At 37.0% G+C, this 24,705-nt stretch overlaps 1 protein-coding gene across 6 annotated transcripts in view; it reads right to left on the bottom strand.

Moving 5' to 3' along the window:
• Positions 1–456: 456 nt before the first annotated feature.
• The window catches only part of LOC149424099 (uncharacterized), a 357,901-nt gene continuing 333,652 nt past the window's right edge, over positions 457–24,705 (bottom strand). For 3 of the 6 annotated variants that reach the window (XM_089651270.1, XM_089651272.1, XM_089651267.1), the window contains 14 exons: positions 23,066–23,330; positions 22,058–22,763; positions 20,935–21,216; positions 20,153–20,409; positions 19,392–19,547; positions 17,833–18,031; positions 16,914–17,021; positions 15,810–16,125; positions 14,960–15,069; positions 14,469–14,685; positions 11,805–12,002; positions 9,528–9,707; positions 5,366–5,439; positions 457–2,610 (listed from right to left, as the gene is read on the bottom strand). In XM_089651270.1, coding sequence (XP_089507396.1) covers positions 2,542–2,610; positions 5,366–5,439; positions 9,528–9,707; positions 11,805–12,002; positions 14,469–14,685; positions 14,960–15,069; positions 15,810–16,125; positions 16,914–17,021; positions 17,833–18,031; positions 19,392–19,547; positions 20,153–20,409; positions 20,935–21,216; positions 22,058–22,763; positions 23,066–23,330 — 3,137 coding nt within the window. In that variant the 3' untranslated portion in view covers positions 457–2,541. The remainder of the gene's footprint in view (positions 2,611–5,365; positions 5,440–9,527; positions 9,708–11,804; positions 12,003–14,468; positions 14,686–14,959; positions 15,070–15,809; positions 16,126–16,913; positions 17,022–17,832; positions 18,032–19,391; positions 19,548–20,152; positions 20,410–20,934; positions 21,217–22,057; positions 22,764–23,065; positions 23,331–24,705) is intronic. The other 3 variants (XM_089651268.1, XM_089651269.1, XM_089651273.1) reach the window with 3 other exon arrangements.

Genomic DNA, 24,705 nt, shown 5'->3' with positions numbered 1-24,705 from the left:
CTGTTGTTGGACTGCGATGTTGTTAGGAGGATGGAAAGATTACAAAGATCTGGAGAGATGTCGGTGTCCAGTAGGTGCTTTGGAAGGATTCACATAGCACCGTCGCAAATAACTTTCATAAAATGCATACTCTGTTGTTGGACTGCGATGTTGTTAGGAGGATGGAAAGATTACAAAGATCTGGAGAGATGTCGGTGTCCAGTAGGTGCTTTGGAAGGATTCACATAGCACCGTCGCAAACAACTTTCATAAAATGCATACTCTGTTGTTGGACTGCGATGTTGTTAGGAGGATGGAAAGATTACAAAGATCTGGAGAGATGTCGGTGTCCAGTAGGTGCTTTGGAAGGATTCACATAGCAACGTCGCAAATAACTTTCATAAAGTGCATACTCTGTTGGACTGCACTTGTTGTTAAGAGGATGGAAAAGATTACAAAGGAAAGTAAATAACACAATTAATATAGATATTTATATATTTGAAAACTCCAATAATGTACAAAAAATACTATTGTAATTAAATTATTTTTATCATGTACTTAGAATGCCTGTCAATTAAATATTTAATATTATTTATAATTTCGTTTGTCAAATGGTGGATGGATGGTTTGTTTGTTTGTTTGGGATCTGCTGTAATTGACAGAAGATGTGGACTCCGTCTGTACGTACACAGGTCTGTAGGGTGGCCCCTCCCGCACTGAGATCAATGGAGGGCCGTCCTAGCTGACCCTGCCACTCTACCCAGACTGAATCAGCCCCATCTGACTATACTTTACTCTGTACTATTCTAGTTGTACAAATGTATCTTTACTTAGAAAAGGATCGTGCTTTGTATAGTTTTTTTTTTTTACCAAAAATAAAAGCTATTTGTTTGTTTAATATCAGGGCGGTCGCGTAGAAAGGCAATCGAGTTGTAAAAATATAAAAGTGGCGCGAGGTGGGTGCGGCTATCTCCCTCTAACTGCTATCTGTCTCCTTCGCACCTCCATCTCGACTCGTCTTTATCATATATATTATAATATATATATATACTTTATAAAAAGGAATAATGTTAACATTTCAAACAACCTATTACGAATAATATAATTAAATGAACCATCTCGTTATATCGTTAACAACTTTGGTTGTGTATTCTACACGTAAACAAACATATTGTTAATAATATGTACACATACCGTACTTAACAATTACAACAAGGTATTCTGCTGAATCATCCTACATCCAGATCACAAGGGGGGCTAAATAAATATACACCTAATCAATCATCATAACCAACCTTTCACACGGGAACCTTAAACTGTAAACTGTAAACAGTAAACTCTTAACTGAAGGACATTCAGTTCTGACATTGCCAGCTGACCATAGAAATACAAATTATACTGTCTGAGGTATATGAAGTACAATATTACACGGTTCCTATACAAAACATACAACACTACCCTATCGGAATCTGCCTGCCCAGGATAGAGTACTAGCCCTTATCAACAACACTAATTAAATAAATAGCTATTAAAGTCCCACGAGAGAAGTCACTTTCAATCAATCGGCAGCCGACAAATGACAAAAACAGATTTACAAAGAGATAACTTTAAATAGAAATGCAACAAACATTACTTTCCCCGGGGGAGCCCTGTCGAATGCCCGCCCTGTCAGACTGCAACTGCAGACTGCAACTGCGAGTGCGTCTGCATCTGATATGCGCCAACAGAGGAACCTGCAGAGCTCCCCCCTCCCTCCACTGCTCTCATAGACTCTTTAAAACATAAGCAAAATACATACATACACATACACATTTACACATTCACATTATATATGCATATACATATACTGCTTACTTTTTACACTTCAATAGTAAAATGACCGTCTCATTTCATTTTATTTTCATACGTCCGTCCGTGCGGACTTCCATAATTTATTATACATTTGACAGATTAATTAATTGTAACACTTTTCCATAAATATGTTTTTATATAAGTCGTATACATTCTGAAAATAAAGAGGTTCTGCATTAGTTAGTTTGTTTGTTTATTTGCTGGTTTGTTTGTTTGTTTGTTTGTTTGTTTGCCCGGCAGCCGGCGTCTGGCGTTAGGGCATCTGTCTGTAAATACAGCTAGTAAGTGAGTAACAGCCATTTAGGTACTGCGTAGACCAATATTAATATAACGTACGTCTAACAACTAGATCGTGTTGCATCAGTGGATAAATGCATCTGTCCTTCACTATTTTACAATACATAGCACATAATAAAATTCTCTTTCTTATATTTAATATGTATAATGAAAGGCGGCCGCAGCGTCCTTAAAGAAATGTGAGGAATAGTTAACTGTTAGTGTAACTGTCGGCACTTGTTAAAGTTCACTTGTAATATGTACACAGCGCAGAATCCTATATACTAGAGTTCTGGTCACAATTATATATGTATATATGTACACTGCTATCCCAGAATATCACAAGAGGCTCCGCTCGTCCCAGGGACGGCTCACGTCACTCCGCGCTCGCACTGCACTCGCACTCGCACTCCTCCCACGCACTCCACCCAATCCTCACTCCGATAGCAGCTTCTGGAGGAGAGAAGACTTGTGATCACCTCCCCTGACTTCCTCCATAGTAGTCTGCAACACATACAGGGAAATATTAGTACAATCAATCATCTGGTAATCAATCAACTAGCAATGTTAGCTCCTAGTCTACTGTTTTAAACTTGCGTATGGCGTGTCTGCTAATTTGTTCCTCTACAAGGCAAACAAACTTAAAGTCTTTATTTCAACAGTGCAAGCTCGCTAATTGGACCCTATGAATGTTGACAGTTTGAATTTTAAATCTTATTCATGTCTAACTAACAAATAATAATGTCCGATTAAATAAGCTTGTACTGTTTGCATATTCAAAAATTATAATTCCAATTGTATATCTCGATAATGTACAGCAAAACAAGGAGATAAAACTTCCAAATTAATCCTATGAAGATATGCAAGTTAGAGTTCTCACATGGAATGGTCTAGCAGCAATAACTAAATCCAATTTAAATTTTATTACACAAAACCATTGCTTTTGCAAAACTGGATTTGTAATTTCCGCCAGAACTCCCTTGATTATGAAATTTTGTAGACATGCATAAATCATTGACATGGGGACACATCAATAATTATGATAAAAAACAAAAATATTTTTTTAAATTCTAAATATTATTAAAATATGAATCTATTTGATGAAGCAAAAACTCATCAAACTCACAACTTACCTATCTAGTTAAAACTCAAAAAAGCAAAAAAGTAAGTACTTATAAAAGGTGAGAAAGTAGAAAGCGTAATATAATATGTCAGCATCCAGTAATACAGTTTAGAGATATGTACAACGATGCAAACTTATGATTTAAAATAATGTTAAAACCTCATGCAACTCTTAACAGTAAATAAATCACTTGAAAACATAATTTAACCAATTCACCACTAGCCGTATAATACTGTGTGAATATAATCCGTGCCACCGTGCGTTACGTGCATATATAAGCATAAGTTTTATAAGAAAATGATTCACTGTCAAAAACTAGTACCGCATACTCGGTCAGTCTATTTAAATTGGTAATGCCTCGAAATTTTTGGGAATCAAAAGAACTTAGATTTCATTAGATTGTTTACAAGTTTTAAAAAAATAATTTTCTTTAAATTTTCTTCTTCCATCCACAAGCTAAGGCTTTTAATGGAAGACCAGTAAAATTATAATATATTATGTTGTTTATTGCATTAATAAAAAATAAAAAAAAAAATAAAAAAAAAAATCAATTTTCGATACAATTTCAAAAATCTATATTCCATAGCCACAATTGTTTTACTTTGAAAATATACTGTAAAAGGATGTAAATAACAATTTTATCCAAAATTACAAGAAATATTTTTGTGCTGCAGTTGGAAATGAATATACCTTTTATTACAAAGACCAGACTTCATTATATTTTATAAAGTACGGTCACCCTGTACAATTTAATAACAAGCGTTAGTTGAGTAGTTTCACCGTTATAAGATCCTCGGATATATTTTCATCTATTTAAGGGTACCAATTGAGTACAGCCATAGTCGTCCTGGTGCAGAACGGTTGTGGTATATGCAAAATAGCCGGCTTCGTGGATAAGTGTTCATAATACTTTTCCCTTTCACGAAGTTGCACGAATTATTAAGTAATATTTTCTGATTATCGAAGAAAGCAAACACTTTGTGGCTTGACATTATACAAAATGAAAAAGTTTTTTTTGATTTAAACCACTTTATTTTATTATATATGTTGACCGGTTTCGGTTGTTCCCAACCTTCTTCAGGACAATAAATATTTAGTTTATATATTTATTGTCCTGAAGAAGGTTGGGAACAACCGAAACCGGTCGACATAAATAATAAAATAAAGTGGTTTAAAACAAAAAAACTTTTTCATTTTGTATAATATTTTCTCATCACTTTTTTGCAGGAACACAAATTTTAAATAAAATTAAGATTTTAATTGGAAATAAGTGTTTGAAATGTTCCGTGACATTGGTAATAACTTCTTGGGTTTGAAATGTTCTGTGACATTGGTAATAACTTCTTGGGTTTGAAATGTTCCGTGACATTGGTAATAACTTCTTGGGTTTGAAATGTTCCGTGACATCTGTAATAACTTCTTTGGTTTGTCGTTGCAAATTAATACCACATTCAAGTTTTGCCATGATAACAATTAACAGAAAAATATAACTTTGCAAACTACCTATAGTTTTGGTCAACATGTGGCCGTTCGGGCAAGGTTTGAACACGTACAGTGCCTAATCACCACTGAACGCTATTGTCCAGCCAATGATTGACCTCGAATGGACACTTACACGAGGGTTTAAGACATGGTCTCCGTAAAAATATTAGTAAAGGATCGTATAATGGTGAAACTACTCTAGTAGGTAATCAACTTGGTAGTTCTAAAAGTAAAGTAAGGTAAAGGTAAATAAATCTGGTAAGAGAAGTGATTACAAAACAGGCATAAAGCATGATGGGTGCACTTTCTATAATAACATACAGGTCTGATGACAGATCTTTAAAATTATTTTTGTAAGCATGGGATAAATAAAGCTTGCTAGGTTAAATATCATTCAGTTTGTATGAAGCCAATCCGTCATTGTGGGAGATTTTCTCACAAATTCTGATCTTATTTCATAATTTTTCAATATTAGTGAAAAATATGTTTACTAAAATATTTATAAGAAATTAGTCAATAAGGTCAGGAGTGATTATTATGAAAAGATTGTAGGCAGTAGCAAAAGTAAATATAAATATGATGTAAGTTTGTTTGGTAAAGCTTTTAGTATTGGTGTGAATTGATGAATACGGTGGTGGTTGCGGGCGGACTCACCGGAGAGGTGGCGTCCCAGAGTTTCTGGGCCGGCTGCTGGAGTCCCCCGCCCCCTCCCGTCCCCCCTGCTCCACCTGCAGCAAGCAAGCAAGCGCCCGCACACCCATCACACACTGACACACACCCACCCGGACCAACCAACCAGACAACTAACCAACCCACAGCCACCGCCAGGCTATTTAGCCGGTTCAGCCAAATCAGTCTGTTTCACTGTGAAACCCGATTAACACCGACTAACTATTGATTCAGGGCTAGGTGGTTTTATATGCCGTGAAGTTACTGCCATAGATTGAGCCCTTATGTAGAAAACAGCGTAATGTGAAAGGTAAGTTTTTTTGGTATTGTGAAACCGCACAAGAGTTCCAACTGCTCCCAACTGGCTGGAGCCAGTGAAACAATAGCATCCCCAATTGGGGTATATTGTGAGGTTGAAGGTAGTGGGGAGGGGAAGGAGATAGGGAAGGTGGGAAATTCAGATCTGGTCACCAAACACGGCCAAAGCCATTTCAATTCTGAATGGGGTCTTACACCAGGGTGATATTGAGATTATCTTCCAATCTGAAACGTGCCGAAAATATACTATATATATATTATTTTAAATGAGTAAATTGTGAAATTGAGTGCACGACGGGATTTTAACCCGCGACCTCCGGATTGCTAGTCGAGACTAGCTTACTATTTAGGCCGTCAAAGTCGAGTTCTGAGATACGGGCTGTTAAACAAACAAATTTAAATGTAATAACATGTTTTATGTATTTTAATCAATTGATTCATGAGTTTTGAGTACAATAAATTTAAAAGAAGAAAAAAATAACGCCATTTTTCCATGTCAATATTTTTTCTTTTTACCAACAAAAAAAAAGAAAACTTCAAATATGCTATAACATATTAACAAATAAGGCGGGGCTGAAATAAAACGCTGTGAATGTAGTTGTACGTACGTCGCACAATTTGAATGGTTCTGCACAAAAACAGCTTTATTTCGATAACACTGTTTTTCCGCATAAGGGCTTAATAAAATTATCGAGTTCATATTTCAAACATGAAATGGCAACGATTCTGTCTTTACGTGAACATCTATAGATTGTAGGTCCTCCGATTTCTGTGAAATTTACTTTAAACTAATTTTATTTACAACGGTATAAAAGCAAAATAATTTTATACCATCTAACAGGGACGATACGATATCAAAGATGAAAACTGCAATTAATTTATCTATAAAATTTATATGAAATTTACCAACGGCTCCAGAATATTATAATTTAGACGTATGATTATAAATATGTTTTGGTTTTCAATTTTAAAATAGACACATATTAACATTGGCTAGGATTTTAATTTTAAAATAGATACATATTAACATTGGCTAGGATTTTAATTTTAAAATAGATACATATTAACATTGGCTAGGATTTGAATTTTAAAATAGATTCATATTAACATTGGCTAGGATTTGAATTTTAAAATAGATACATATTAACATTGGCTAGGATTTGAATTTTAAAATAGATACGTATTAACATTGGCTAGGATTTGAATTTTAAAATAGATACGTATTAACATTGGCTAGGATTTGAATTGGCCGAGCCGACACAGATTGACGTTGCTGAATGGTTCGAGATCCTCCCCAGTGGTTTGATTTAGCGTAAGTACGCTCAACGTAAATCAATAGGTGTTCAGATTTGTACATAATTCCAAAATACTGTGAGAATTCCTGAATTCCAAATGCACCTCAGACCAAAATTCCCAATGACAAGAACTAAATCTGGAGAATATCGAGCGATTTTAAATTCTTTACCTAACAATATTATGTAAAGGGAATATTTCATAATGTAACATAGAAAAAGTCTAATCGGGAAATTAAATATCAACCAATAGGGAAAGATATTGTCATTTTGAGGGAAATAAATAAACTATAAAATGTGCATATTATATACACATAGTCAATTCTAATGCCCAATTTATAAAGGCCAGTCAATTTTCACAATCTGTAATTTATATTAATTAATTTCTAGTTTTTATCAACAAGATTTTATTCTGTAATTAAAGCAAAAACATTTACAAGAAATTACTTAGATAAAATAATAATATATACATGTTTATTATTTTTTTTAAGTAATTATTCATTCAGTACAGTACAGATTCTATGAAGTTTACAGGTCCATTTAAATTGGGCTAAGAATTATCAGCTTATGTAGAGTGGGACCGACCAAGCATTGTAAAACAAAGCCTAGAATTATAAAACAGAAATGGAAAAAATATCTTTATATTAGAGGGCCGTAATGGCATTAAATAATTGTATGATGTCAAATTTAATAATTATTTAATTTGTTTTAAGGATAAGAGCAATTTTTTAAAATTTTATTTTGTTGTGATCACCAATTTAATATTCCCAACGGTTTGTTCCCATTTCCTTCCGCCTCATAATATTCCACAGACATGTGAAGTCGATACAATTTGTTTTATTTAAAAACATTAAAACTAGGCTTTGTCTTTCACTGATCTCAATACACCTTTTTTTAAAATAATAATAATTTTAAATCATTTGGAAATAGCAATACTGACAACATCTTATAAAATTGAATATTTTACATATAATAAATGTAATCCAGCATCAAGACTTGCTTGTTCCATATGATTTCAAATTGCTTATTTATGCAAGTTGGGAATAGCATTAAGGTAAGGACACACTGGGACCCCGTACGCAACGTACATTAAGACATCCGGACAACTTACAATCCACACATTTTCTATGAAAATAAACGCTTTACAAACCCACTTGTCATACGCAATTCAATCCTACGCTCCCCACACAATGCCGATTCAGCATCCAGTTCAATAAGACATGAACAACTGACAGAATTGGTAAAATGTTAACAAGTAATTTATAATGTAAAATCCATTGAATATTGCAATACTACAATTCAAATTTGCCCTGTGGCTTGAGTAGGACAAGTGTGCACGTCGACTTGGGAATATAGTATTGCATACGATGCATAAAAAGCCCAGTGTGTCCTTACCTTTATCCATACTTGCTTAATTTTAACCTTAAAAATTGAAGGATAATCATCCAAAATTCCATTAAAATTATACATATTGTTTATTAGTCACCATTTTTTTAACGTATGTATAATGTAATTAATCAGACATTGTTAGTCCGACAGAGCATGCAGAGTGTGAAAAGTGAATTAACATAAGATATGATTATTTAAACTGCCACCTGTCGTTGATTCATTCTAAAGCTTTGATAAAAAAACAACCCGTAATAAAACAATTTTTTAACAAAAACACATCCATTTTCAAACGTCTTAAAACATGAAAAAAAAATTTGATTTGAGGATTGAACCATTATACCCAGGAAATCCCGATTGGATAAGACCGATATTTATTGCATATATTAACTGCTGTAATGTTATCGAATTTCAGAGAAATGCGTATGTGTCCGCGTGTGTGTGCGTGATTGCCACCAAAAGTTGATAGAATACATTGTCATCGACAACGAGTCTATCTGCTGAGTGTCAGCTCGATCGGATGTTGGGAAGTTGGTTAATTTCCACTTCCAAGATTTGTATTCATTCACGAAAACCAGGTAAATTCAAAATGGAGATGTATTTAAAAATGAAATCAAAAAGTGGCACTCCTTAAATAATCATAGTATATTGTGCGGGTCCCATAAAAGAATAAACTTCCCTTAGAGTTAAATCAATGATTCAAAAACCCATAACATCATTTAAAAGTAGGGTAATAAAATAATCAATAACCTAAACATATTTAATATTAATTTACAAACATGACAAAGAAGAGAGAATTTCTTTTATATCAGAAAAATAAGTAACTGAGAAGGAAAATTATAAAAAAAGGTTTTGCTTATGAAACTGCCTTTGCTTATGGCTGCGCCTCCTTTTTCATAAAAAAAAACTTAATTTTGAAATTGAGGCCAAAAAACTCAACCAAACTGATTTTTTTTTAATCAAAGGTAGGTATAGCAAATATCTAGTATGGATGTTAGGTATTTTATTTCTTTGTATTTTAAAATGTAAAATAAATTTGGCAATTATTTGATGGCCATCAGATGTGAAGTTTGAAACACGTCAATCTTTAATAGGCAATGACAATGTGATTGGTTGTTTGGTTAGAGTATAATTTGTTGATGTATATGTACCTGAAGGTGGCATCTCGAAGGACAGGCCGAGGGACTCGAGGTCGGGGGGCGGGGGGTTGGAAAGGTCGGGGGGCCGCGCCCCACCACCTCCTCCCCCGCCGGGCCCCGCGCCTCCCCCGCTGGTGCGCGCCCCCACCACGTTGCGCAGCTCTTGCCGCACATACTCCGAGGTCATACCACCTGTAAGCAAATACCAACCACACACAAAGGTCAGTACAGCTTATCAAGGAACACATCCCACAAATAACACAGGATGACTAAAAGTGAAGTACGTTAACGTTTGCAAACTTAACAGATATGTAATATATAAATGTTCAAACATACAGCAGAGCTGTCTAAATATGTATTACAAGTTTGTAAGTAAATAAATATATAGATTTAAGTTCTTAATGTCGTGCACAATACAATTTTATAGGAAAGCCTTGGAAGTCATAAGATAAAAATGATTGCTGTGTAGATAATGTTGACTAGTTTGACATAAACGTCTTAATGCGTCTCATCTTCAGATAGAAGCAACTAGCCCAAAATGTTAAAAAGTTAAGAAACAATAATTTTAGCTTACTAATTTATATTTATTTAATACATTTAATTAGTATTATAAAGGGTGTAAAAACATTTATCCGAAAAATCGTAACCAGCGATTCCTGGGCATATTTGGAGATAAAAATATGTATATCATTTTTTTTTCCTATGATTTTTTTTAACCAAATACAAAAAAAAAAATTCTACCACACGTCGCCACTGATCACATGCTCTGATACGCACTCTGCTTCGTTTGTACAGTACTGCTGGAACGAGACGGAGTGCACATCACATGATGTGTTCAGTTAAACCCAGTGATGGAGACAAGTGATAGAAAAAAAATGTTTTTTTTTTTTTAAATCAAATAGCAATATGACATCTAAATGTTTTATTCCAAATATACTCGGGAATCACTCATTAAAATCTTTAGTAAAGTAAAGTAGTGCCGATACCCCTGTGTTTATAATGATAAATTTATATTTTTTTAAATGGGTATGATGACATTAACATGCACGCATTATGAACATTTTTGTTTCCCTTTAGATTGAGAAGTGTGATAAATTTAAATAACAGTGCAAAAATAACCTAAACATAACACATATTTTAATGACTGATTTGCAGAAATAATGACATCTGGGAGAAGTGTACAGGTAATTTTATTTTATTTTTATTTTTTACAACAAGGTGAATGTTAGACACAACAAGGAGTGCATTGGGATAATATTAGCCAAGTGAACATAGAATATAATTTGCATGTATAAAATAAAATAAGCATTATTTATTAAACACCAAATAATGAAATGAGGTACAAATATATTATTGACAACACAAACGATGAATAGCATAGTTCAACAAAAAGCATATAACATTGAGCCACATTGATTCTATAACTAGTTATTACAGCATACTATACACATAGTTAATCTTTACAGGGTAAATTTATTTTGATAATATGTATATAAAATACTATTTAAAATCCTTTAAGACAGATAACTTACCGTGTCGACATTTTAGTAAAACATGGGGGGGAACAGAACACAGGTATACATAAAGTATGGTACGGTATAGTAGGTGATACATATAGAGACAAAGTTGGCGGAACTACATCGATTCAGAAAATTGGCCAAAAATTTAAATTGGTGCTCGTGTGCTATATGACCAGCTTTGGTTAGCTTGTGAATGTGAAAGCGCTACCCACATTACGAAGTGAATTTTCATTGTTTACAAAATTCAATTTACAATAAACTAACCAAACTCAGTTTCATCACTGATCTCTGTAAACTATTCTAAACTAACCTTGATTCTTCTATTCACTTTACTTATTTTCAGTTACAATCTCACGTAATATTAAGGTTTATTAAATAGATATCTCCTCAGATTACATCATTGCTAAATTCTCAAAATCTAGCAACTATTTTTTGCAGCTAAGCGTAAAACACACAAAGACCATCAAATTCAATTTACTGGGTAAAAAAAATATCTATTATCCAAATAATATTGAATATTGTAGACCAAATTTTCATTAAAGTCTTAAACATGCGATGCCCTTGTCGCAGTCTAGTGAAATAGGGGGCTAACGCTGAGGGGGTGGTGTTAATGACAGATGACAGAAGACATGACAGATGACGGGTGATAGGTGACAGACAGAGTCACACGCAGACACATATAGAGTGAGTGAGATGGGGGATGTGGCAGGTAGCTGGTTGGTTGGTTGAGTGAGACACACACACACACACACATGACCCCTGTACTTACTCATGTGATTGTTGGCGTGGTGGTGGTGGTGGTGGGGATGGTGGGGCTGTAGCTGAGGCGGGTGGTGCGGGGGGTGGTGTGCGGGATGCGGGGGCGGCGGCAGGAACACCTCGCCGCCCCCGTGGCCCCCGTGGCCCCCGTAGCCCCCGCCCACCCCCGCCTGCTCGGCGCCGCCCACGTAGTAGACACTACTGCCCCCTTGCCACATATTCATTCACAACATTATTACTTGCTCCACGCACCACGCTCTGCTCGCACTCACTCACTCACTCGCACCTCTCACACACACCATTACACAACACGACACCGGCGACCGTGGCTGAGGTATTACCTTCTATCTCAATCAGTACATTACATTGTCGTCAATTTGCAACTGAATTAATTATATAAGGATCTACGTAGAAACAAGTAGGACAGTGTGTACCAGTGCTTGGTTTGCACAACTTCTGTATTTATCAATTTGCATCCTGCATAGTTATTTTCCAAGAGCCAACTTTGAACATGGTAGTTTTGTTATAAATTATTAACAAATATTAATATTTTATAACATAATATAGGATCACAGTATGTATACATAGCACTAGTTTTGATTACCAATCTTGCAGGAAAATATATTACTCAAATACCAAAAATAAAACTTGTTAATTGGCTCTTTTAAAGTAACAGATTTGCAAAAAGAGCACTTTACGTAAGACATGTCAAAATATATCATTTTTAGACAATGTAAAACAGTGGCATATTTGTTTCTAGATTCCTCTTATACACAAGAGAGAACGCCTTCATATAATTCCATTAGGAAATACCTTAACCATTTTCACCCATTTTAAGTTGAGAGGCTCTTAAAGAATTAGAGAAAGAAGACTCCTTTTGTCAGCTTCAAAATAGATATTACTCTAGTTTACAATATATATACTTATAAATTACAAAAGTATAATCTAGAAAATATGGCTTTATAAATAATTTCAAGAATTAAAATAAATCAGAAGAATTAATCAAAACTCCCCGTTCCGGCAAAAAATTACCAACTTTAAAAAAGGCCATTTGAAAACTTACATATTTTTTTATATAAAACTTTTAATTCTACATTTATAAAATAAATAATATTTTTTTACTTTGTTCCCAAATTTTCAAACTAGTGATTTTTGGCCGAACTTGAGGCGAATAATAAAAGGCATAATGCTTTTGAAATATGTAATAAATTTTCACAATAGAAATTATTAAATATTAAACGCTTTTGAGAGTTTGTTGTAAGCTATTATAATGAGATCTACTAAAACCCATGCATCTAGGAAGTCTCTGGTGCAGAAAGTACTTTAGAATAATTCAGATACCGTTTCACTTGAGAAATATATATATATTACTTTCCTAGAGAAAACAACTCTAGTTATTTGCACTACTCGTTAGAAAGAGATGACGAGAGCCTTTACACGCATGCCATTGAGATATAATATACTAAAATGATCACTGTTTACAGTTTCTAAGAGCCAAAATGGCATGCTTATTAATAAATAGAATAATATGTTTAAAAACACCATACACAATTATATAAACACTTTTTACACTTGTTTAAATGTTTTGATGGCTGTCCCAAGCCAGCGGAACTATGATGTATGTGGCTATCAGAGAGTTTAACTTCTGTGGCAGAAAGGGAAAACTGCTAGTTTCGGGTTCGGAGATTGCAGGTCAAAATTCCAGCAGAGACAAATAAAAACATATGATATGTTCTTAGTCGGGATTTAACATGTAACCTGTGGGCCCAGACTCATAAATCATATAGCAACTGGCATGAAGGACATCTTTGTTTTACCGTCGACTGTAGAACAGTCTAAGGGTGCCAGTAACAGAGTGGAACAGGTCAGGTCAAAAATAAACAAGTGGAAAAAGTTGTATAGTGTTAATAATCACGTTACTAAAATGGAATTCCAACACAAATTTATAATTTCATAAATAGAAATATTAAATAGTAGATAGAACTTCTCTAGATCTAGGACAAGACTAAACTATGAGTAAAGACTATAGAAAGTTGTATTATTATAGAATTATGGATGATGAGTGGTGGGAAGTTATTTTGTTATGTATTATGATAATAAATAATGTTATTATGTCGCTTTTGGAGGAGAAATTAAAGACAGTATGTAGTGTGACAAAGAGGAACCGAAAGTTTAGTTTAGAAATCATTATTGCGAAAAGGGAGATTTATGAAAGTATGCAGTTAGAATGTTCCAGTGCATCCAGTGCAATCCGGTGTCTAAAATGCAATATGATAATGTCTGTGTGTTATTTACCATGTAAACCGGTATTATGTAGGAATTGACCATGGGCCCACGTTAAATGGACCCAAGAAGGCTAATAAAGTCTGCATATTTATTTATTTCATTTTAATAAATAATTAAATCTGTATTGTTTTGAGTTGGGCTGTTGGTATGTTATAATGTTTTGAATTATGTTGCTGTTGGTATGTTAGTGTTGTCGATGTTATATCATACATAGAAATATGTTATTAATGGCATGTTATTTATCAAATTATGTTGCTGTTGGTATGTTAATATTGTATTGTGTTATGCTACTTATAGAATGATGTTGTTGTTGGTACGTTACAATATATGGAATTATGTTGCTGTTGGTATTTAGCATGTGTTTGGTTGGTTTGGATGACGGTATTACCTTGCATGGTGGGCGGGTGATGTCCAGGGTGTGAGAGGTGGCGCTGCAGGCGGGGAGGCGGGTGCTGAGGGTGCTGCGGGGGCCCGGGGCCCAGCGGGTAGGGGGACAGGGGGCCGGGGTGGGGGGTCAGCGGCGTGTGGGGCGCCAATGGGGAACCCCGCTGCCCCGGCTGACCCTGCTGCACCTGGTTCTGACTGTAGCCACTCTGCTGTAGCACCTGGATAAGTCAAACAACTCATTATTTTTATCAACAGAATGATTGCTTACTGTATCAAGAACATTGATAGTGGATAGACTATATAGAACTGCAAGGCAGAGGATTGGAGCAGGAAGAGAAGGACTGAGAACTGGAGGCGAACAGAGAGAGATGCAAACAGTGGAGAGATTTGTGGAGCCTGGGAGTAGCACTGTGATCATGATGTATCTGGGTCCGAATCTTATACAGAGACTTGGTTGATGTATTTGACAGAAGTGAAGACTGGGTAACTCACAGTGAGCTGGGCATTGAGCATGGGGTTCTGTTGTTGCTGGAGGCTGAGCTTGTAGGGTGGAGCCTCCTGGCCCCCGGGGCCTGGCCCAGGGAAGCCCCCACCTCCATTACCTGGAATCAAACAAAACAACACACATTACTTTAGGAAATTAACAATAAAATTCAGTCGGAAATTATAGTATTTGATTGCTCCGGACTAGCAAAAATTTGATTAACTCTCTTTGGCTCAGACATAAAATAAAGGAGAACACAAGAAATGTGAAGTGAGCGTTTTGTGATCCAAAAATCTGGAAGATTCTTCCTTAAATTTCAAATACATAACTTGTTAACAATGTAATGTCGATCAAATGGGATGGTGATATACAATATTAGACAAGTGTAAGAGAGATAGAGCATGTTAGAACCAATAAGTAGTAAGTCAGAGGCGACATCAGTTACCATTCAAATCTACATGGAAGGCATTTCTAGTATGTATCATCTATTCAGTGGTCTCAGACTACTGATTTGTGGATTTTCAACTAACTTAACCACTTAAGCGATGGGTGTTCAGTTTTCGATTTGGCCATTCGATTTAATCAATACTATTCTTTAAAATATTAATGTAGAAACATATGAATTGCTTATTGCGGTTTAAAGCCAGTGAATCCACCTACATTTCACTGTCTCAAGATTTCACGACGTTTTGCAAAGTTGCCACAATGCTGAAAATCGTTTGGGTGGTTAGAACATTAAACTTTCATCTTTAATCGATATATGACACTTGAAAATTATTAACATTTATAGAAAGTGATAGATTCACCAGTTTTCGACACTGTATGTGAAAGTAACAAGTAGTTGTTGTATCATGTTACCATGATGGTGGTGGTGATGGTGATAATGCGGCGGCGGCGGCTGCTGGGGGTAGGGGGGCGCGTCGCTGGTCCGCTGCAGCGACACGTTGGGTGGGGTGGGTGCGTTGAGCAGTGCGTCCATGGTGACCTGCCCCTGCGGCTGCGGAGGCCCGCCCTGGCCTCCCGCCGCACCTACCACCAACTGCTGCTGCTGCGCCTGCAGGAGGCGCGCCTTCTGCGCCTGCTGCTGGGCTTGCTGCACCTTCTGCCGCTGTTGCTGGGCGGGGCTCGGGGCCGTGGGGCCGTAGCGTCCAGGCCACGGGGGCGTCACCGCTTGCTAAAATTATAAATAATATGCATATTTTATTTAAACCCTAACATTTTTAGTACAGACCCTTACACTAAAAGAGAGTAAATCGGTCCCCGCTGGAAGTATTCTATATACATATCCAATTATCCAAACTTTCCCTAACTTATGCCTGAAAAGTTCAGCCATAATCGTTACTACAAGTTGTTCAAGATACCACATGGCACAACAGATCTAGCACAGCATAGCATGATAAGAGGAATGGTGCTACTCAATTAAATTTCTAAAACAGTAGATATATTATTTAATTACCCTGTAAATAATCTAAAAACTTCTTCATATACCTAACACCTACCTAAACTAACTTATTGTGAAATTAGATATGAGCGCATCAGCAAAATGCTGACTTCTCATTATTAATGACAATAATATTTTCCCAAATGTTAATAATGTTGTTTGTTAGATGGACTAATCTGTCCTTCAACAACGTAATTTAAAAAAAAAAACTTCTTCTCATTCCATTCTGTCACATTTATCAGTAATGGTTGACCAATGGGTTTATTAAGCCGCATACTCATCTGCGTCCTAACTGTAACCATAACTTTGCAGACACATCAACCAGGCTCTAGTTTATTCGCAATGTCCACACGCAGTGTAACTGGCATAGCGGTTATAGCCTTCAGATGAGTATGCAGCTTTATGTGGTTTTCAAATAAAAGTTGAAGAATTGTTCTATTCAGATTCTACACTCCTCAAGTTGGAATAATTACTTGCTGTGCTCAAATTTTTTCACGATTTGTGAGGAATGGTTTAATTACCGTCGTGTTAGGATAGGCAGGGGGTACCCCGGGAGACGATGGACTCTTCACAACAGTTTCACACTGCATCAGACTCTCTTGGATACGGTAGATGGCCATTTTCTCACCCTGGAAGTAATGTATTTCAATGTTAAAAAAAGAAAAAGAGTATTTTATATACATACTACGAATACTATGTACAAGTGAAGATATAATACACAACAGAAGTACCTTCCATGTAGAAATTAATGTGTACAAGTGAAGATATAATATACAATAGAAGTACCTTCCATGTAGAAATTAATGTGTACAAGTGAAGATATAATACACAACAGAAGCGCCTTCCATATAGAAATGAATGCCAAATGATGTCGTCAAATAACATAACACCTTTTGACTATTAGATCGAGACAGTCAATCGAATATCACCAATAAGAGCATTCACCGTCTAACATTGTACATCGCCATTCTATTTAAAATTAAATATGTATTTGCAAAGTAGCTAGTTTTGTTGCTAATTTCGATTTTCTTCAGATTACATTTCACTTCACTGAAAGTCACTGACCAGGTCTGTTTTCAATTGCATTGAAATCCAACTAAATCGATTATACGTTCCGTATTTGTTTGGTAAATCAGTATTTCAATTCTAAATATGCTTCTGATAATGCTGCAAAAAGGTATAACTGATTTTTAAATTTTCATTATGCAACAGATCGATATTTGTAAAATCAATCAGATTGTTAGCAAAGTCTGCCATCTAAGTTTCAATAGATCGTAACCTGTTCCTCTTCCTGGGGGTCGGGCGGTAAGAGTATAAAAATGTACATATAACATTGTTGTATATGAAGTTTTCAATTTCCCTTACTTTAGGTACACTAAATAAGTTTACATTGCATATGAGCAGTGAGAATATTGATAGGGTTGGGTTAGGTTAAGTTACCTGAGAAGAGTTGTGATGGTGCTGGTTGTTGTTGGTTTGCTGGCCGGGCTGCGTGGCAATGGCGCTCGTGATAAAGTTCATCAGCTCCGAATCGTCCTGCGTGTACGTCTCAGGTACGATGTCCATCACCTCATCCAGGATGTCCGAGAGCATCGTGTCCGAGGTCACGTCGCCCAGGTACGCGACTCCGCCACCCGATCTGCACAAACAGTATCATAAACATTAATAAGGATATCAAAGATGAAGGGAAGTACCTGAATATTCAGATATGGTCACTAACATAGCATAAGTATTCAAGCGACAATTTGATTCGATTAGTGGTTTGTCATCACAGCAATACTTCAAAGAGACCATGAATTGTCTCTCCCAAACTGTGAGTGTTTTTATGATTTGTTTTTCTAATAATCTTCAGAAGCACACAACATCTGAAGTGGTAATTTTATCATTTAATTTATTTATCAATAAGAGTGCCCTGTTTGTTGAGTTTTATACAGAAAGCAAAAGAATAGATGATGTGACACTATCATACTGCATATACTGTGGTGTACTTGATATTTTTAACACATTGTAATCGGATCACGTATTAATACGTTTTTAGCAAATTAATGCTAGAGAGCGGATCACGTATTTATACGTTTTTGATAGATTGTTAGTGGAGCGCGGGTCACGTTAAAATACGGGTTCCAATATACTTGAGTTTTCGCTATATAGCGTGTGTAGGGTTGTAGCCATGCAATAATAATTTTTATTTTACATTTAGAAATATTTTTTGTGTATAATTTGTAAAATAAAGGATGTTATGTAAAAAAAATATTATTTTTTTCAAAACTTTCCTACTTTATGTGAAATTCTGCACTAGTTTAACGATGAAGAATACATTTCTAAATATAATAAAATAAAATGAAATAAAATAAATAATTTGCAAAAAGAATTATTGAAATCAAACAAATATTTTTGAAGTTATCGCAATTTTTCTAGAGGTCTACGTTAGCGCGAAATTACGCGAAAAATCACCCGTTACCAGCACTAGTACGCGGCCGAAAACTGCCCGATCACAATGTGTTAATAAGTAAAGGCAATTTGTTTACAGTACTGTTGTAATCTCTCTCTATTTCTCATAAATGATGCATAACAAAAATAGAATCTACAAGCAAGCTCTCAGTTACAGGTTTTACATCTTCAGGAGATGTCTGAAGCAATGGCGGCTCGTGATTTTTGGGTGTACTAGAGTGCTAATAGTACAAAAAATGGCATTATTGATGTTGTTGTAGCTGAAAACGATTTTTTATTTATTTTCAAAAATTCGATTGTTTTTATGAAAATTTTCAGGAAATCCGTGAAACTGAAATTTCCTGAAAATCTTCATACAAAAATCTAATTTTTGAAAAAAAAATAAAAAAATCTTTTTCAGCTACAACATCAAGAATGCCATTTTTTGTAATATTAGCACTCTAGTACACCCAAAAGTCACGAGCCGCCACTGGTCTGAAGTACTAATATAATAATTCTGTTAGGTAGGTTAGATAGCGCCAGTGTAGTTAAAGTGATCAGACGGCTACCTGTTGTAATCGTTGGATGAGGCGGGCGCAGTGGGAGTGGCGGGGGCAGACCGGTGGCCACCCTGAAGCATCTGCTGCAGGGGACTGAGCCCGCTATTCTGATTGTTGCTATTATTATTGTTGTTATTGGCCATCTCGTAGCCGGGACCCTTATTGCTACAACAACGAATACAATAATTAGTATTATACAAGCGCAGGAACCATGAAAAATCATGAGATATTATAATTTTAGGATTTGTGAAGCTGAAAGTTTATGTACAGAGTACATCTGAACAAGGACAATTACTGCAGAACGATTAAGAAAAAATATTAATGAAAATGTACCAATTCAAAGGTAGATCCAATGTTGAAAATGAAAATGATTTTCTATTAAAATATTATACTTAGCTATTTGCTTTTTGGCTTAAATTTAAAGTCGTTGAACCAGAACTACACAATACACGCACACATAACTGAATTTAGTGTTTTTGATGATTTAATGAATATTATCAAAAGCCAAAATCAGATAAAATAACACTTATTTTAGTGATGACTCATTTTATTAAGAGCGGGAGTCTCGGTACCAGCACAATATATTCGTAATGCCTAAAGAGTTGACTCAATTAAACAATGGCTCAATTGAATGGGAGCCGTGAGCTCTTGCGTACGAGCTATGAGAATACTGTACTCGCACAATACAAGTCGCCCGGTACGGCTCCACCGGTACCTAGTTTGGATGGTCCAATCGGGGGCAATGCATCAGCAGAAGAAAAGTGACTTACTTATTGAGCAGAGTGGTGAGCGCCTGGTTCTGATAGGTGAGCGGTAGCCTCTGTATCTGCTGTTGCTGCAAGAGGGGCGGGCGCGGGGGGAAGGGGCGCTGGTTGAAGTGTGCGTTGGGCAGTGGCACAGGGGTGGTGAGGGCAGAGGGGCGGCGTGCCAACAGCGAGGCCAGCATGCGGTTCTTCTCCCACAGCTTGCTGGTGTTGCCCGACTGGCCGGAGCCCGTGGAAGACACCTGCGAATTACCACCGTAGAACTAAATTCATTATTGACATAATCGTTTAAATATTATACATATACTTGGCTATTTTCTGAGATCAATATGTGATAAATGCAAGCAATGGGTGACAATTCTCAGGACATCAACTTGAAACCTTCAATTGTCCCTGTAAATGGAATATAAAAATTGAACTCATTTATTTGGTGGACCAATTTTAGTGTATAAGATCGAGTTATGTAACTCTAATGAAATGACATAACAAAATTCTAGTAGATAGGATTCAACAAACAAAAAAATATATGTATATTTCTTGCTAGAGCAATCCCGATGAGTTACAAAATTGAATAAATGGATTAAATCAATGAATTAACTAACCAGCATGTCTGCCAAGAAAATAGAAAGAACACTTAAATATAATAAATGGTAGAAAGCAAAGAATACCAATAACAGAACATGAGGTGATGAGGCAGAGAAAAAATCAGTTAAAAATGAATGCATATAAATCTCAGTTTCAAGTAAAGAAGTGTAACAGTAAAGTATAGAAGGTAAATATATATTCACCTGCTGCGGGTCTGTGGAGTGCGGCCTCTTGATGCTCTGTTCCTCCTGCTGGAGCTTCCTCTTCAACGCTGACTTTTGTCCTCCCAGGCCCAGCAGCTGGAGCAGGTCCTCCCCTCCCGAGCCCCCCCCCACACTGTTGCCCACACCCTGCATGGCCTCGGGCCCGCCGGCTCCTCCACCTGTACCCCCCTCCTTGAGAAGTTGGGTGAGCAGCTCGCTGGGGGGGTTGTTGCGTCTGCTGCGCTGCTCAGGATCCTCTTCGTCGGATTTGTCGTTCAGGAGCTGGAGCAAGTTATAAATTAGTTGAGAGCTTTACGAAGCTACGTCTGATGCTAGCAGATGTTCTTACTATGCCAACTTTCCCTAGGAATTGGCTAGGAATTGACTGTTTATAGAAAATATTGAGTTCCGTAATCCAGGGATTTAGAAGTGACTAAGCGACAAAAATAATTTCCTGCTGTGCTGATAACACATATTACAAAGACACTAATAGAATTCATCTCAAATAAAACATTCTCTAACAGGTGATGTTAGAATAGCCTCAAAGGCTCGACATGCTGGGTTTCTTCAAGTCAGATTGTATGTACGCAAAACCGCCGGTTGAATTATTAACATTCCCTTTGTCGAGCCTTCAGAATAATAATAATCTGGTTGGTGGTTCAACATGGTCGGTTCTGCAAGTCAGATTGAGTGGAAGGCCTATTAATACACTCATCTTCTGTTATATCCTATAAAATCAGTTATATCCTATAAAATCAATACTACAAAAAGGACCTTCGAAGACAAGTCTCGTAAGGTTTAGAGTATGAGGTTTAGTTTTCAGATAGAGTAAGAATGTACTCTTTGAAGTGCATGTTGATTTATACAATTAGTGATTAACAGGTTCACTGCCAACTCGAAGGAGTTTGAAGGTTTCGAGAAACTTTGCACTCGCCAATATAACTTTCATTGCTCAGTGTTCGTCCAGCAACTGTCACAAAATCTTGCTTTTATGCCGGCTTTGTGTTTGAATGAATAAAAAATTGCTGTCCGCAGGGCTTTCTAGGCCTCTTGGGGTTTTCAAAGCCTTCACTATCCAAGGCAGGCAGTGAGCCTGTTAAAAATAATTTGTTACTGAACTAACCCTGAGTAGCATGTTGTTCCCCGGAGGTCGTGGCGGATGTATGGGCGGCGTCGGGGGAGGTGGACCCTCCCCCTGCTGCCCCCGTTGCGCCTCGTCTTCGTCCTCCTGATTCAGCAGTCCCTTGAGGATGAGGTTATTCCCAGCCGGTGTGACAGGCGGTGTTGAAGAAGGCGCCGTACTTGCCCCACTTGAAGGAACGTTTCCAGGCGTTCCCGGAGTGTTAGGAGCCGCGTGATCACTCAACGGATTGGGAGTGGATGCAGGTGATTCCCGCTTGCTTAAAAGATTACGCAATCTGACTGAATCGGGTTCGTGTGCGGGAGGCGTGGGAGCACTTGGGGGGGGTAATGGCGTCGTCGAAGCAGCAGGAGTATGTGGCGTTCGCGGCGTAGGTGGCCCGGAATGCACGATGTTGGGTTTCTCTTCCATCTTGTGGTCTTCCATATTGAGCGGACTGAAGGGGAAGGAGCTGAACCCCACGGAGGGGGAACTCCGCTCGGGCCACGTGGTGTGCGGGAAGTAGTCCAGGTCGAACTCTGAGTTGGAGAAGGAGAAGGGCTCGGGGGCGGGGGAAGGGGGAAACTGTCCATTACGCGGACCGCCGTTGCCGTTGACCACGGCCGAAGACATCAGGGGACCCCCCACAGGGGGGTTCTGACCGATGTTATTGTTGTTGCCTGATTCTAAGAGCGTTATCTCAGCATCACTGGAAATAAAAAGACAATACCATTAGAAATATAAATAAACTGTATTGGGTAGCCTAAGCCAATTCATTACTATTTTCGTCACTAACCACATTACACAATGTGTGAATATGCTTCCAGCACTATTTAAGAAGCCGTGGGTGTTCTTAAACTGACCTAGATTAGATTTTTGGCATTGTCTATTGTGTTACAAAAATCGTTTTATAGGTTTTTAGCATTTTATGAAGAGATGAGTTTAAAGATTGCCACTAAATTAAATTTGTGTTGAATGCTGAAAATTAGTTAAAATAATGAGGATACTCACGACAGCACTGTGAACGTAGTCATCACGAAATCGCCTTCGTTGGTCACGGGGTTGTGCGGGAACATGCGCGAGTGTGGGTGCGCCGCGATATAAGGCAGGTTGGGTGCCAGGCGCAGGCGGGCCGGGGGGCCGGGCAGGGCGTGGGGAGCCCCCACCGCACTTACCGCCCCCCGGAGGTGTTCAGTCACCCGGGCCGTGTCTGACGGATGAAGGAGTTCTTGGAGATGTCGGCCTTCCAGACCTACTATCGTGGAACCTTCCATCACTGAGAGCAAAATAATATATTAGTTTATATTATCAACTAAATATAGTCTTCCTAAGGTATTGTCAGAACTAAAAAATAACACTACCATTGCTCCGGCAATATCTATTAACCTGTGAAACACCAGACTCTTTTGAGGGAAATCAAAAATGAACTCAAGTGTTTCAAGTGCAAGCGATTCTGTTAAAAATTTTATGTACTTTCTCATGGCATACAGGTTTAAATCGCGTATCAAAAAATTCCAGCTAGGGCGAACTTCCAATGCCAGCAGCGCATGAATGGTTTGTCGGCGGGAAAAAATTCTTGTCACTGGTGTACAAACGGCTTTCCAAAAGTTAAGTGACATTTTTAAAATCATAGAGATAAAAAAAAATAAAATAAATATACATTAAAAGAAAATATATTTTTAAGTATTAAGCTGGGCTCAGCATTACAAACGCAGAACTTTTCTACGTAACTAGAAAAAAAAAATTAAAAACTATCAAGTTTTCAATGTACAAAAATTGTTTTATTTAAACTAAAATAAACTTATCTGAATACTCCATTGCTCAACATAAATACTCAACCAGAGCAATAAGCCAAAATATACAGGTTATTCCCAAAATTTGAATTTTTTGGACAAATAAATATTAAATGCCCTACCAAAGCAACAGACAAACAAAAAGCAGAAACTATTATTTTAAAAATAAAGTCTGCTTATGGCTGAAAGAAGTGACTGATAATCAACTTGTAAACATTATAAAGACAATGTAAAGACACCTGGATAAGTTGATAAAAACTACTACGGGGCGCCTCAGAACAGGAAACCCAAATGGGGGGATAAGAAGGAAGTGAAAACTGTAACATAGATTATTCTTATACATATTCTTTAATAATATGTTTTATACAATACAGTAGAACCTCGTTAATTCGAAATCCAGTGGACATCAAAAATCAAATTGAGAATTAACAAATTCCCACGTAATTCGAAATTTTATGAACAAAAAAAAAAAAAAACCGCGAAAATCGGGTTCCTCGGCCGCCCCTTCAAATTCGGGTGGTATCTTGGAGTAACCTCGTATTAATACCAATTATTCCCGTTTAAATCGAATTTTTGCAGCCGATTTCCATTGCGATCGGCCCTTCAAGTTCAGTTATTCTAAGCAAATTCATAAAAATACTACACATTTTCGAGCAAATCAAATTTTCGCGGCCGATTAACGTCGCGGCCGATTAACATCGCGGCCGTTTAATGTCGCGGCCGATTAACGTCGCGGCCGATTAACGTCGCGGCCGATTAACGTCGCGGCCGATTAACGTCGCGGCCGATTAACGTCGCGGCCGGTCCTTTAAACTAGGATATTCGAAAAATAGGATACATTTATGCCTAAACCGAAAT

The sequence above is a fragment of the Hesperophylax consimilis genome, chromosome 4 (genome assembly GCF_061612785.1).
Source record: "Hesperophylax consimilis isolate HC1 chromosome 4, BYU_Hcon_1.0, whole genome shotgun sequence".
In the NCBI taxonomy this organism is placed as follows: Eukaryota; Metazoa; Arthropoda; class Insecta; order Trichoptera; family Limnephilidae; genus Hesperophylax; species Hesperophylax consimilis.
Note: the sequence above shows the minus strand (reverse complement) of the source record. Positions and strands in the feature narration are given on the sequence as shown.